General features: G+C 44.7%; 1 protein-coding gene across 1 annotated transcript in view; it reads right to left on the bottom strand.

The window, feature by feature from the left end:
- Nucleotides 1–16,448, bottom strand: part of DEUP1 (deuterosome assembly protein 1) — a gene marked incomplete at its 3' end in the record, with an annotated part of 60,050 nt that overhangs the window by 28,253 nt on the left and 15,349 nt on the right. Inside the window, exons 6-8 of the mRNA XM_081328053.1 lie at nucleotides 10,015–10,128; nucleotides 4,447–4,701; nucleotides 1,136–1,281 (exon numbers count right to left, since the gene is read on the bottom strand). Coding sequence (XP_081184179.1) covers nucleotides 1,136–1,281; nucleotides 4,447–4,701; nucleotides 10,015–10,128 — 515 coding nt within the window. The remainder of the gene's footprint in view (nucleotides 1–1,135; nucleotides 1,282–4,446; nucleotides 4,702–10,014; nucleotides 10,129–16,448) is intronic.

The raw sequence follows: 16,448 nt of genomic DNA, 5'->3' as shown, positions 1-16,448 counted from the left end.
GTTTCTGGGAAAGTCAGAGGTTTTTTCCCTCCTCCTACGATAAATGTGATATATCAATTTTCCTCTCAAGAGCTATTCACAGGACTATACTTACAATAAAAATACACTTTTGTAAATATAAAATAATACAAAGAGCTGACCTTACAAAAATGATTGCTAAAAACCAGTATCAATTATACTGTACAATATAAACATTTTTTACGAATTCTCCTGCGGTATTTTTAGTGTACGGAACACATTATATTATAAATCTCTATACCACGGAGAGGTGCACGCGGACCTCCGCACGAACGGGCAGCGGCGCCGCTCTTTGGGAAAGCTGTCGCGGCACGTTTGCAGGCTGCCGAAGGCAGTAGCTCTGCAAACGGGCCGTCGCCGTCGCGCAACCGGGAACCGGTTCCATCACACATAAAAAATGGCAACTGCGCGCGTCCGCGGCTCCCACTTTTTTTTATGTGTGATGGAACCGGTTCCCAGTGGCTCTTTTCCTTTTTCAGGTTGACGACCCCTGCTCTATACAATCTTTATAGCTAGGGGAGTAATTGTCTTAACAGTTTCATAGAATCCGGCGATGTATCACTGATGATGCCTAATAAGAATGAAACCAGTTACACACTGCCTTTCCAGTGGTCAGAGTAACTAAAATCAGAAGACAGGATACACACACTATAAAAATAGAGAAATTCTCTCCTCCTTCCAGGATGACAGTGGTGGAAATCTAATCTTGCACAGGCGCAAATAAAGCTTTCTGTGCTTATCCGCAGCTTTCGCAGCCCAATTCCCATTGGTTCATGGACCAGCACCGGTCTGTGGCCTGGGGACCTTTGATGTAAAACATCAAACGTGAAGGCGTGACATATTGGGACATCTGTACATCTTCCGAGAGTTTAAGGGAAAATGGATTGCATAAGCCATTCTAACCGACTCTGGAGGAAAAAAAAATGCAATTTGCTTTTATTTGTATTCTGCACTTTAAATGTATCTTGATCGCAAGTAGAAAGCTCTGCATCCTTACTTAAAAGTAAGTGCCATCAAAGCTACTGAGACCTACTTCCCAGTTGGCCTACAAGAGGATCACGCCTCTACTGCCCTGTATCCAGCTTTTGAAGTTTAGACGCACTGTTTCAATACGTACTTCGCTTGGTTTTCTTCTTTGTTTTTATACTCGTCGATTTTGGCCACTTCCTTTCGCAACTGCTGGCATTCCAGTCCCACCATATTTAAGAGGTCTTCACGAGACTGCAGTTCATTCCTCACTTCTATGAGCCTGGCTTCAGTGTTCTAAATAAATCCAAACACCGCACTCAGTTCATTTGCTCGCTGATAACTTGCCACTTCACGACTCCGTAACGTTCAGAGCTCTTTTGCGTGGCCTTTAATGCTGATATTCCAGGGAACCAAAGACTCTTTTCATTTGGAAAGCAGACTTCCCCCTTTTTTTTATTATCCCTGTACAATTTGGAGTTGCCAGGTTCTATCTGTAGGAGGATCGCTTAGAAATAAAGCAAGTTTTTTTGTATTCAGAAGTAAAATGGGGCCTTTTGAGATTCTTACTTCTAAGAAAGTTCACACAGGTTCAGGTTAGTAGAACTGTACACATTAAAAACTCATGTCCTGATTACAACAATATGGTTAATTAACATGAAGGGGGTGCTATGCACAAGTATCAGTTGTAATCTGAAACAATTTATGGGACTGGATAGCCTGAAAAGCACTTCAGAATGACATTACATTCAATAACTCAATCACATATCGCCTTACACAACAGACTGCACATATGTTTTGTACCAGTTTAATAACATGGCTTCCCCAAAGATATCTTAGGAGCTGAGATTTGAAGCGGGTGTGGAGAATGCTTGGGCAGAGATCTTTCTTTCCCCCTCCCTCAGATATAATCTGCAAGATTTTCTGGTGAGTGGCAATGACTAGTAACAGAGACAGTAAGAACGTAATTGACAATAGGGATTATCAATTTCATGCTGGAGACAGTTTTTTTTAAAACTGACCCCAGTATGTGTGGTGGCATTTTAACTTGTAGTTGGGAGAGGCCTTAAGAGGGAAATCACAGATTTGGAACTCCCATTCAATTAGCTATTCCTACACATTATTAATCTGACACTGTAAACTTACAACAGCTTTATGTACAAATTCTTTCTCTTTCTCTCTCGCTCTCGCTTATCTATCTCTCCCAATATCAAAAACTCATTAAAAAAATCAGATAAAAGCGAGATGTCCTGGCTTTGTTAGTCTGTCTTTCTGAACCATGAGATTGAAAAAAGGTCAATTCCTGAATTTTCTCTGGATTAAAAGTTGAGTAGAAAGTCTTTGTCTGGTTAGTTTGTGAATGCAGCCCCTCATGCCAGATAAATCACAATACTTCAGGTTGCTTGCCAGCTACAGAGAGATTTGCATTCTAATGAGTAAATGCTTTTTGTCATGTACATAAAGAGATACCTCAGTTCTTGCCTCTGTTCTGGGGTAGAAAGTGTTGGTCCTTTGGAGGAAAAACAAACAAACCCTGAGGGTGAAGTTGCAAAGTGAGGTCCCAGGAAAAGCATGGACCTAATATCCTTCTAAGCAGCCTCTGATTAAAATGTGGAACTTTCTTAAAAATCTGAGAAAGGGAACATCTGCTTTCCATTCCATTCCATTCTGCTTTCCATTCCATTCTGTTTTCCAGAGAATTCTTGAATGGTAGATTTGTGGAAAGAAAGAGATCTTTCGAAACATTAAGAGAATATTGGAAAAGTTGCCTTAATTGGCTTATTAGGAAGAGAAGCTTCATCCCTTGAGGCTGGAATAAACTGTTGCAGCAGTCGTTGCTGTTAGCAGCTTTGCCTCTATTGATTCGGAAAAAAAGCAATCTCTCCCCACTTCCAGTAGGAAACAATAAAGTGAAATGATAATGTCCAGGTTTATGTCCCTGGTAGACATTTACTGGAAAAGCAGTCAAGCAAGCTATGGCTATTTTTGGCAGACGTTTTTACTTTCCTTGTTGCCAAGTGGCAGCATGGGCATGGAGAGTGCTGATCCCTAAAGTAGCTGAGGGTCAGACCTGACTGAATGGCTGACTACAACTACAATATTTTGCACAACTCCTGCTTCTCATGGATCGAAATGGGCAAAACCCAGGCACTGTTCTTGTAAGTTCAAGCTCAGTGATCCTTGATGGAGGTTTTATTTGGGTTGCAGGACAGAGAGAAAAGAAGACTGCTTAAGTCAAGAGATAATGCAACAGTAATGAGGGACAAAATGTTGGATTGGGGGGGTGGAAAACCCCACAACATAACTTGGCAATAACTAGAGGCATTCCTTACATGCTGACAGCTGTAACTCTTCTATTTTCCATCACAGGAAAATATATATGAGAGGGTTTGGGGGGGTTATTTGTTTTTTTTACTTTGCATTATAAACCCTCCTGGCTCCTAAGGAGCAATCTGCAGGATTTAAATAGATCAGCTTCCTGATCCCACCTCCTCACAGATTCTTCTTTTTAATTCTGGATATTGTTTTCCCAAATCTTCCTTATTTCATAGGTAAGACTTTGGGAAGGGGAAAACTGTTGAATACAAGAAGTGACATTCATTCATTCATTCATTCATTCATTCATTCATTCATTCATTCTAAGCTTGGTTACTGACAACTTCTATCGATCTACCTATGCCAATGATGGCGAAACTTTTAGAAACCGAGTGCCCAAACCACAACCCCAAACCCACTTATTTATCGCAAAGTGCCAGGGCTGCATAAGCATTGTGGTGCCCTCGGGGGGGGGGCATGGGGGTGTGGCCCACTAGGTGGGCATGGCTGCAGTTGTCACGGCAGACAGGGTGGACATGGCTGGGGTGGGCATAGCCACCTCGATGTTGCTCATGGGGGGGACGCCTGGGGGGGGCGGGCAGGGTTGGGGGAGATCCAGGGGGTCTCTGGCTGGTGGGGCAGTGGGCAGGAGGCCCAGCATAGATGGGGGGAGGCACACAATCCTAGCTGGGACTGGGGGGCCATGGCGCCGATGGGGATCCGGCTTTCCCTGCTCGAGGTGGCCTTTGTCTTGCTGGGCGTGGGCGTGCTCTACCACCTCTACTTGGGCTTGCTAGCTGGCCGCTTCGTCTCCTTTGTGCTGGGTGCGGCTGCCACTCCAGGCGGTAGCGGCGGCCTAATGGACATGTGCAAGTTGCTGGCAGCAGCGGCGCGCGTGCCCACAGAGAGAGCTCTGAGAGCTCTGGCACGTGTGCCACCGGTTCGCCACCAAGAAATTCTAAACTCCTTTTCTTTGGGCAAAGCTGGTTACATCCATAGTACATTGCTGTGACCAGTTATATGTCCTATCAGCATTCATGTGCTCACAACTCTTTCTGGATTGGTTGGAGCACCCAGAATCATTTGCATAAAACATTACAAAGCAACCATTTAGAAACCACCACTAGCCGATAGCCTGGTCTTTACCTGGCATTTCCTTTGGTACATTTTGACTTCCTGTTGGAGCTTTAAGTTTTCCTCTTGTAGTTTGTTTCTGCTCACCGCTATTTCACTCACAGTGGATTCAAGTTTTTCCATAAAGAATTTGTTCCTATCAGCGGGCTCGGTAAAAGCACCATTCTGGACACCAAGCTGCTCATTTCTGTACTGGCTGGAAGTATCCCCATCATTTTGCTTCAGCTTTTGACAGTGTATTTGGATTTTACAATTTTGAGCTTGTTTCTTAAAAAAAATATCAAGAAAACAGTTGCATGAAATTCATTGCTTTGGGAAGAACGGTATTTCTCTTCTATGCGTAAATTTATACTGCTATAGAATGCTGGCCCTTGAGAACTGTAAGTCTATTTATTTAGAACAAATTTCAGCAAGAGATTTATAAGAAATGCCCTTGTAGTGCCAATCTTTTCTCAGTCTTGGACTAGCCCAAACTTCTAACAGAGCAAAGTTTTCCATGTAAGCCCAATGATCTCCTGAAGTAAGGCCACATGGGGGGGAAAAACTGCAGTTATGATCAATGCATAACAACTAATTCTCCACTGAGTGAGAAAGAAATGCAGATTTAATGCACAGTATGATGCTTTGTCTAATTATTTCTCCCCAGTCATACTTACAACTAGAATCAATCTCCAAAAGGAAGAAGTAGCTGGGACTTGAGTTAAGGGAAGCTTAAGTTTCCCCAATACTGTGCAAACGGTGCAGAGCCCTGATGGCGCAGTGGGTAGAATGCAGTACTGCAGGCTACTTCTGCTGCCTGCGGCTGCCTGTAGTTCGGTCACTTGATTCTCACTGCTCAAGGTTGACTCGGCCTTCCATCCTTCCGAGGTCGGTAAAATGAGGAAGACCCAGATTGTTGGGGGCAATGTGCTGACCCTGTAAACCGCTTAGAGAGGGCTGTAAAGCATTGTGAAGCGGTATATAAGTGCTATTGCAATCCTATATTGTAGGAATGTGTCCTTGTCTTGTAGCCTCTTTCTTTCCTCAGGGTCATTGTGCTGGTCAGAGTAAACAGCTATTTTAGGAATTAAGAACTGTCGCCTTAAGGGATAACCTTTTGGGTAATGTAGTTTAAGTTACTCGGTCACATCTGTGTATCGGATTGGCCATTGGGAGGGACTTCTGATTGGCTACCTGGGATTGCTGGCTACCTGCAGGCCAGCGGGGGTTTTATGAATTCCAGCCACGGGAGCAGTTTGCTCTTTCAATATAGGAAATACTACCTCTTTTCACCTATGTGTTGGGTCCAGAGTATAAAATGTGCTTCAGAAGAATCTCTCCAGTAACTGTGAGTTAATGTTTAGAGAATGCCTGATGAATTAAAGTAATCTGCATGAAACCCTTTCCGAGGAGTTTATCTGCCTGTATCAAGCAATAGTAGCCCCCTTTGCTTGAGACAGAACAGTCATATCCCCCTTGTATTTAAGTACAGCATGTTGTATTTATTTCAATCAATCTACACGGCTGTCTAAGGCACAAGCAGAAACTCTAGCTAACTAATAAAAGTTGTGCCTTGACAGAAAGGATTTCCTTTGTTGTTTGCATAAACAGATCTATGAATGAGACAGGCTTAAGTCACCATTTAGCTGTATGGTAGAATGGCAGGATTTTCTCCTTTATTTCAATACTACCCAAGGAGAACTACAAGGAATATAATATCTGTTATACAGGTAGTCCTTGACTCACAACCACAGTTGAGCCCAAAATTTGTTGCTAAGTGTTGTTAAGTGATTTCCCTCCCCCCCAATTTTATGACCTTTCCTGCCACAGTTGTTATGTGAATCACTGCAGTAGTTTTTGCTTGTCAGAAGGTCACAAAAGATGATCACATGACCTTGGGGCACTGCAGGCGCCCTAAATATGAGCCAGCGGCAGGCAACTGTATTTTGATCATGGGACCATGGGGATGGTGCAACGCTTGTTAGCGTGGAAAATAAGTCACTTTTTCAGTGCTGCTGTAACTTTGAATGATCGGTAAACAAATGTTGTAAGACGAGGATTACCTCGCCTTGGGCTTTGCCATCTAACATCTTGCAAGCTAAGTTAGGTGAACCAGCAATGGGTAACCATTAGAGTAAGTCTTGGGAGGCAAGGATATACCTTTTTCCCTCTGGGCACCAATAAGCCGCCACTGCAGCCATTTTTAATCCAGCCTTTGCCTTTTCTATATTACATCTCTCACCTCCCACCTTCTGTCTCTCTCGGTTTCCAACAAGGTAGAACAGGGGTGTCAAACTCAATTTCATTGAGGGCCACATCAGCATTGCGGTTGCCCTCAGGGGGCCGGGGGGTATGGCGTGGGTGGGCGTGGCCTACTGGGTGGGCGTGGCTAGAGTGCGTATGGCCTACTGGGTGGGCGTGGCCAGCTCTACATCATTCGCATCAAGGGTGCCTATGGGGGCCTGGTCAGGAGTGGGACAGATCTGAGGGTCTCTGGCAGAAGGAGGGTCTCTGGGCCAGGGCCAAGGCAATGGGGGCCGTTCCCTCACTGTTTCCAGGATGGCTTCGCGGGCCACATGAAACCACTTTGCGGGCCGGATCCGGCCCCCGGGCCTTGTGTTTGACATGTCTGAGGTAGAGGAAAGGAGAGCAAAATCTTCACTGTATGATGTGGAGAAGAAGACAGAGAAGGTCTGGGATTTAGTTGCTACTTTTCTTATTTGGAGAAGAAAGGTTGCCAGCAGCTAGTTGGCTTCACCACTTCCATTTTGCAGGACTTAAGCGAGTTCCCCATTTGTGGTAGGGTCTGCCTCTTTCCCTTCGGGGATCTTTCTGCCCTGGTGCTTTCCAAACCTTTCCTCATCTCATCGTCTTTTTGTTTGAGAAGGGCCCAGATTTGGTATATGAGGAGAGGCAGATCCGCACAACCTAGAGAAATGAGATCCTTCTAATTCCTGTTGCAGGCTCTGCCTGACGGGTGTTTTCCATGCTACGCGGCACAGTGTTGAAAGGAGACCGGTCGTAGCCACTATGATGAGAGAACCAATCACCATGCCTCCTAGTCAGAACACCATCATTCAGCTGCAGGATGGAGACTGGCAATGGGGACAGCACATTTTATACCAATTATTTAAAAAAAAAAAACAAACAACAACAAACAAACTCAAGGACGGATAGAGAGCATCTTCACCTAGCAGTGTGGAATGTCTCCCTAGCTCAGTGATGGCGAACCTTTTAGAGACCGAGTGCCCAAACTGCAACCCAAAACCCACTTATGTATCGTCGGGTGCTGGGTGGGTGTGGCCCATTGGGTGGGTGTGGCCCACTGGGTGGGCGTGGCTGCGGTGGTAACGGCAGACTGGGTGGGACTAAAAAGTTCAATCAATCAATTCCAACTTTGTGAGATCTTTTTCCCCGTGAGAAGTTGAAATTGATTGAACATTTATTTATTTTTTGCACACGGTGGCGGAGGGCTAAAGCAAAAAGGCTTTATAAAACCCAGCTGAAGGCCTAGGACTGGGACGACAGTGCACATGCCCACAGAGAGAGCTTTGCGGGCCACCTGTGGCACGTGTGCCATAGGTTCGCCACCACGGCCCTAGCTACTGCCATCTTTGACTTATGGTTCTGATAGAAGCAATATCGGTTTGTTGGAAGTCACTAGTTAAGGATGGTCATACTGCTTTATTAGTGTGTTCTAGTCTCTATTCTAAAAAAAACTTGCAGTCTGATCAAGGGAACGTAGAAACATGTCCCCTCCTTGAATGTCTGTATGAGTTATAGGGACATCCGTGAGTGGAAAAAGCACATGAAGTGATTGAGATGTATATGTATATGTGTATGTATATGTGTATATGTATATGTATGTATACAGAGAGGCAGAAGAGATTAAGAAGAGGTGGCAAAATTACACAGAAGAACTATACAAGAATGAGCTTAACGTCCCTGATAACCACGATGAGGTGGTCACTGACCTCGAGCCAGACATCCTAGAATGTGAAGTGAAGTGGGCCTTAGAAAAGCTGAGCAACAACAAAGCTAGTGGAGGTGACAGTATTCCAGCTGAGCTATTCAAAATCTTAAAAGACGATGTAGTAAAAGTGCTACATCAATTTGCCAGCAAATTTGGAAAACTAAACAGTGGCCACAGGATTGGAAAAGATCAGTTTACATTCCAATTCCAAAGAAAGGCAGTGCCAAAGAATGTTTAAACTATCGCACCATTGCACTCATTTCACATGCTAGTAAAGTTATGCTTAAAATCCTACAAGCTAGACTCCAGCAGTATGTGGATTGAGAACTACCAGAAGTACAGGCAGGATTTCGAAGAGGCAGAGGAACTAGAGATCAAATTGCCAACATACACTGGATCATGGAGAAAGCTAGGGAGTTCCAGAAAAACATCTACTTCTGCTTCATTGACTATGCTAAAGCCTTCGATTGTGTGGATCACAACAAACTGTGGCAAGTTCTTAAAGAGATGGGAGTAACAGACCATCTTATTTGTCTCTTGAGAAACCTATATGCGGGTCAAGAAGCAACAGTGAGAACTGGACACGGAACCACCGATTGGTTCAAAATTGGGAAAGGAGTCTGGCAAGGCTGTATACTGTCGCCTTGCCTAACTTATATGCAGAGCACATCATGAGAAAGGTAGGGCTAGAAGAATCAAAAGTTGGAATTAAGATTGCCGGAAGAAATATTAACAACCTAAGATATGCAGATGATACCACTCTAATGGCAGAAAGTGAAGAAGAACTAAAGGGCCTCTTGTTGCGGGTGAAGAAGGAGAGTTCAAAAGTTGGGTTGAAACTTAACATTAAGAAAACCAAGATCATGGCATCCGGTCCTCTCAATTCCTGGCAAATAGATGGGGAAGAAATGGAGGTAGTGACAGATTTTATTTTCCTGGGCTCCAACATCACTGCAGATGGGGACTACAGCCAAGAAATTAAAAGAGGCTTGCTCCTGGGGAGGAAAGCAATGGCAAATCTAGACAGCACACTAAAAAGCAGAGACATCACCCTCTCAACAAAAGTGCATATAGTCAAGGTTATGGTCTTCCTAAAGTTGGATCATAAGAAAGGCTGAGCGCCAAAGAATTGAGGCCTTTGAACTATGGTGCTGGAGAAGACTCCTGGGAGTCCCTTGGACTGCAAGGCGATCAAACCGGTCAGTCCTAGAGGAGATCAACCCTGACTGCTCTTTAGAAGGCCAGATCCTGAAGCTAAAACTCAAATACTTTGGCCACCTAATGAGAAGGAAGGACTCACTGGAGAAGAGCCTAATGCTGGGAAAGATTGAGGGCAAGAGAAGAAGGGGACGACAGAGAATGAGGTGGCTGGATGGAGTCACTGAAGCAGTAGGCGTGAGCTTAAATGGACTCCAGCAGATGGTAGAGGACAGGAAGGCCTGGAGGAACATTGTCCATGGGGTCGTGATGGGTCGGACACAACTTTGCAGCTAACAACAACTATATATATATATATATACATACATACATACACACACACACACACACACACACACATACACAATTTATCTAGGCTTCATGGTTCATTTAATTCCAATTCCTCTTAGAGAAGAAGCGAAGAATGTTACCTGGAACAGATTGCATTTCTCAGACAATAATTTTCGCTGACTATCTAAAGACACCAAATGATTTTGATACAGTGTTTCCTGCTTATCCCACTCTCTTGATTTTGCTCTAAATTCCTGAAAGAGAAAAGTAGCACACACAAACACATACACAAAAAAATCAAATTATTGAATGTATCTACGTTCTCTTTATATTTCTTAAATATGAATAATGGGTGCAGCCTTCAGCATAAAGGGCCTTTGCACTTAAAAAGTTCTTGTACAATACATTATTGTTACCATTCTAGATGGTCCTTGCCAGGTGCATTATTTGCCATTAATAACACTTAGCACTTAAGTGTTCAAAAAGCTCGGCATGCAAAGATGCATTCTCACACAGATCCATGCTTCCTCCTCCACCAGCACTTCAAATAACAAAGCACTTGTCCTTGTTCGCATACATCAGCCTGAAGCAATGAAGTCGGGCGGCAACTCCTCTAGCTGTGATTCATTTCTTGGACCCCACAGAGGAGCAGAGTTCTGTTGTGGTGCCGCTATGAATGCATGTATTCAAAAATATTGTCATATCAGACTTATGCCCCCGCCCCCTGGGCTTGGAAAGCTATTTAGAGCATTAGGCTAAGATAGGCGATCAATCCCCAAATGATAATAGGTGAGATGGGGCTCACTTCGGGTCTACAACTGGCCTTTTCATTGGAATTATCCATGCTGACATTAAGAGTCAGGGGTGGCATGAGTAATTTTGTTCTTGAAGGAGGCTTGCTAACCTGTCCCAGCAGGCCTTTGATGGTTTCGTCATATCCCTGCCAGGTTTCATCTTAATAATCTATTTGCCTCCAGGAATAGCTCTGTTGGATGAAAAGTTGAGGATGCGCTGTCCTAACTGGACATGATAATGTATTTTCACTTGTGCTTATTCATATGCAGTGTGAGATTTGGGCCATTTGTTATTCACCTATTCTTTTCTCTGTTTTATAGCCCTGGCATCCTTACCGAATAAGGTTCTGCAAACAATTGCACGGACAGATCCTCCATTTTATCATCCTATATAGCAGGGGCCTTCAAACGTGGCCCTTTTATGACTTGTGGACTTCAACTCCCAGAATTCCTCAGCCAGACACGCTGGCTGAGGAATTCTGGAAGTTGAAGTCCACAAGTCATAAAAGGGCCACGTTTGAAGACCCCTGCCCTATAGGGTGTGTATTGGACTATACCTATCCATCAGTCATTACATATGAGCATCCACAGTTCTTCTCACACGAGGACACTTTCGTAAATCCAACATCCGAGTGAAGGAGATACAAATCTAAACTTCACAAAGAAGACCGGTCACGCTAGTAGCCTCAGGAAAAAGTTCTTAATTCTAGACCTCCAGATTTGCCCTTAGGGGAAACCACCATGATCACAGTGTGTTGAGACAATAACACAGAGAGCCACGGGTGGTTGTCATACCAGTCAGTATCTTTACAAATGGAGTTCAAAAGGCATCTCCAGGGATGAATTCCCACAACACATTGGTTTTGGGATTTCGAACACCATTCCAGAAACTAGCCTATCCACAACCAGCAGGGATAATGACGGGCAGGGGGAATGAAGATGATGATGATATTGTCCATTCAGTCGTCTCTGATTTTTGGCAATTTGATAGGTTAGGTCTCTCCACATCTTCCAATCTTGTGCTACTTTTTTGAGCTGTTCTACGCTCTGGCTGGTGTCAGCTTTGATGATGTCCAGCACTGTGATCTTTGGTGGTTTGGTTTCCTTTTACCACTAACTCTTCCAAACATAATTGGTTTCTCCAGTCAATTCCCCCCGCATGGCATGGCCAAAATAAGTGAGACACGGTGTTGTGATTTTTTCTTCTTCCAGTGACATGTCTGGTGTTATGCACTCCAGTACTTGTTGGTCACCTTTGCTGTCCAAGGAACACAAAGAAGCCTTCTGCAGTACCACAGCTCAAATAGGATGATGAATATATAATAAAATCAGTTATTTATCTCTCTAGCCCAGGGGTTTCAAACTTGCCGCATCACGTGACATGTTGTGACATATCGTGAGTTTTTCCCCCTTGCCGGAGGTGGGGTGGGCGCGGCTTCCACGTGAGGCATCCGGCCCGTGGCCCAGCAGTTTGACACCTCTGCTCTAGCCTAAGACAAGTACACTCAAACCACACCCTTGAATGGGGTTTTCTATCCCTCTTTTCTGCAGTAAAGTTCTGCCGTTTTGCACTTTTCTGTGGCTTCCTCAGAAGCCTGTAAACAGCCCTTCCCTGCTTTGCTTTTAAGCTAAGAACAAATGAAAAAGCTATTCTTTCATCCCTTACTGAATAAAAGACAAGGCTGCCTTTGAAAAGGGCATTTCCTTCAGCTCTTTCTGCCACGGAGAAGAGAAATACACGTAGTCTGTTCTGAAACCGTTGTCTTTTGAAGCAGCTCTGGGGAAACTTGTAAATTTGGGCTGGCAAAAAATGCACAGTCCGTGACACAAGGACAGCTCCAGCAGCAGATCCAGCAGCAAATTAGCAATTAAACACTACCGGATTGAAGAAGCTCGGTGAGCAATGCTCATCAATGTCTCCCGGCGCTTAGGATCCATTGATAGAATCTATTCCTCCAAACTGCAGATACCCAAATAATGTATCAAGCGACCTTTTATATCAGGGGTGTCAAACTCAATTTCATTGAGGGCCGCATCAGCATTGCGGTTGCCCTCAGGAGGCCGGGTGGGTGTGGCCAGGGTGGGCATGGCCTACTGGGTGGGCGTGGCCAGAGTGCGTATGGCCTACTGGGTGGGCATGGCCAGCTCTACATCGTTTGCATCAAGGCTGCCTATGGGGGCCTGGGCAGGAGTGGGACAGATCTGAAGGTCTCTGGCAGAAGGAGGGTCTCTGGGCCAGGGCCAAGGCAGTGGGGGCCGTTCCCTCACTGTTTCCAGGATGGCTTCGTGGGCCGCATGAAACCACTTCGCGGGCCGGATCTGGCCCCCGGGCCTTGTGTTTGACATGTCTGTTTTATATACTCAGGGCATATAAATCTAAGGGGTCTTTGATGCTCTCTGAGCTTGGTTGTTTTCTTGCAGCAGACGTTTCATTACCCAAACTAGGTAAACATCATCAGTGCTAGTAAGAAGTGGGAGCAAAGCCCACTCCTTACTAGCACTGATGGTGTTACCTAGTTTGGGTAATGAAAGGTCTGCAAGAAAACATCCAGGCTCAGAGAGCACCAGGGGCCCTTCGTTTCAACCCTGACTTACAAACATGCTTGTTTATTGGCAGTCTATAAATCTGTTGTTCCCAACTTAAGCTGGCAGCTGAGAGGTCCACTTCCCCTTTCCCAAAAGTACTCATTGCTTTTCCGTCCCTAAGACATTTATTCGTTTATTTTGCTAATGCAGGTTTTGTGTGACTGGACCTCATGCAGCCCAAGTGTATCAAATGAAGATAGATCATAGAATAATACAGTTGGAAGGGATCTTAAAAGTCTTCTAGCCCAACCCCCTGCTCAAGCAGGAGACCCTATACCAGTGATGGCGAAACTTTTAGAGACCGAGTGTCCAAACTGCAACCCAAAACCCACTTATGTATTGTCGGGTGCCGGGTGGGTGTGGCCAATTGGCTGGGCGTGGCTGCGGTGGTAATGGCAGACTAGGTAAAAGGTAAAGGTTCCCCCGCACGCACATGCGTGCTAGTCGTTTCCGACTCTAGGGGCTGGTGCTCATCTCCGTTTCAAAGCCGAAGAGCCAGCGCTTGTCCGAGGACGTCTCCGTGGTCATGTGGCCGGCATGACTAGACGCCAAAGGTGCACGGAACGCTGTTACCTTCCCACCGTAGTGGTCCCTATTTTTCTACTTGCATTTTTACGTGCTTTCGAACTGCTAGGTGGGCAGAAGCTGGGACGAGTAACAGGCGCTCACTCTGTTACGCGGCACTCGGGATTCGACCCGCCAAACTGCCGACCTTCTGATCGACAAGCTCAGCGTCCTAACCCACTGAGCCACCGCGTCCCTTAATGGCAGACTAGGTGGGACTAAAAAGTTCAATCAATCAATTCCAACTTTGCAAGATCTTTTTTTTTTCCTCATGAGAAGTTGAAATTGGTCAATTGATTGAACCTTTTTTTTTTTTTGCACACGGCGGCGGAGGCCTAAAGAGAAAAGGTTTTATAAAACCCAGCTGAAGGCCTAGAACTGGGGCGACGGAGCGCGTGCCCACAGAGAGGGCTCTGCGTGCCACCTGTGGCGCGCGTGCCATAGGTTCGCCACCACGGCCCTATACTATTCTGAACAAATGGCTGCACAGTCTCTTCTTGAAAACCTCCAATGATGGAGCTTCCACAACTTCCAGAGGCAGGCTATTCCACTGACTAATTGGTCTCCCTGTCAGGAAATTTCTCCGTAGTTTTAGGTTGGATTTTCCACCCGTCACTTCTTGTCCTGTCCTCAGGTACTCTGGAGAACAGGCTGACCCCCTCTTCTCTGTGACAGCCACCCACCCACATACTGGAAAATTGCAATCACATCACCCGGGTTTCTAGTTGTTGCAATCACTGTAACAATGTTTTCTTCAACAGTCAGGCTTCGCTTCACAAACCAGCAAGATACTTACATAAGTGCCTCTAAATTTTGGAGAACGCTTAACTCTAGCACACTGCAACAATCTCCCCATAGGCGTTATGGAGGATCGATGCAGACAAATCCCATAGGAGCTGTCCCCGTGAACGAGGAAGCACAGCTGAAAACACAGCTCATGTCCTGTTATCTTGTACCATCCGTAAGGACTTACGGGCTCATTTTACAACTCCTTATCTGGCAAAATATCTGGGAAATTTTGATCTCTGTTATGTAGAGTCGCCGCTATCGGATCAGTTATGATGCAGTTTCTTTGAACATAGCTAAATCCTGCTATATTGTCTGAAAAATTAGGCAGACTGGCCATGATCAGCAGGCGGCCAAATGTTACAGACAGTATAGTAGACTTTAAAGGTAAAGGTAAAGGTTCCCCCGCACATGCGTGCTAGTCGTTTCCGACTCTAGGGGCCGGTGCTCATCTCCGTTTCAAAGCCGAAGAGCCAGCGTTTGTCCGAGGACGTCTCCGTGGTCATGTGGCCGGCATGACTAGACGCCAAAGGCGCACGGAACGCTGTTACCTTCCCACCGTAGTGGTCCCTATTTTTCTACTTGCATTTTTATGTGCTTTCGAACTGCTAGGTGGGCAGAAGCTGGGACGAGTAACAGGCGCTCACTCTGTTATGCGGCACTCGGGATTCGACCCGCCAAACTGCCGACCTTCTGATCGACAGCCTCAGCGTCCTTCAAAGAAACTGTATCATACTGATCCGACGGTAACGACTGTACATAAAAGAATCCATAGTTACCCTAAGTCTCAAAAGATATATGATATTAATGAGGTGTGACTGATAAATATGTAATCTACTCAAGTGATACTCTAATAATAATAACAAATAATAAACCTTTATTGTCAAAGTACAACATGTGTACATTGGGATTAGCTGAGCCTCTCCCCATGCTCCCTCCCCCCAACACACAGTGACAACAAACCCTCCATCCTACCACATCATGTGAACCAACTACACCACACACCAGCCTCCCAAGTCAATTCTGCATAAGTTCACAGAGATTATATCCCATTCAAAAGCCTAACAGCCCACAGATAAAAGCTGTTTTTCAGCCTGTTGGTGCGGCTGGCTATACTCCTATATCTCCTACCCGATGGTAGGAGAGTATAAAAAGATACCGTCCAGGATGTGAGTCATCCCTGAGAATTTTCCTCACTCTTCCAAGGCAATAAGCCCTGGCGATGTCATCCAGTGGTGTCAGGGGACAGCCCACAATGTCTTGTGCTGTGCTCACCACCCTCTGTATGCATTCCAAATACATGTCTTAAGTCCCTGTCCTTGTCATACCTTGGTGTGCTTTTAATTTTAAGTTAATGGACAAGACCACAGGTCTGATTGGCACAAAAGGAAGGCAAGAGTTAGATTTAAAAAACTGAACTTGTCTTTTTTTGGGGGGGATTCCTCAAGATAGAGTATAAAAATACCTTTCAATGGATTAAGGCGACTCTCTAAAAAATATAACTGATTTTACATTTAGGTTTTAGATCTGTAAGGGAAAACAAAAGTAAGCTTTTACAATATAATTCTGAACTATATTATAGAATTTGGAATGATATATCAAAAGATAGTATTTTAACAATTGATGTACGGTTAAGACGACTTATAGAATATATTAGTTGTTACTTTTAAACTATATTATAGAATCTAGAATTTTATATGTAAAAGATAGCATTTTAATAATTGTTGAACGGTTAAGACAAAAGTATCTTTCTAATAATTGGTGATTTGTTAAGATGAAAACTAGATTTTAATGGTAAAACATAAGAATGTTTTGTAATGAACAATTGTGGGTTACCCAAAAAT

This window comes from Vipera berus, assembly GCF_964194415.1.
Source record: "Vipera berus genome assembly, chromosome: 4".
Lineage (NCBI taxonomy): Eukaryota > Metazoa > Chordata > Lepidosauria > Squamata > Viperidae > Vipera > Vipera berus.
This window is presented reverse-complemented; position numbering and strand designations above follow the sequence as displayed.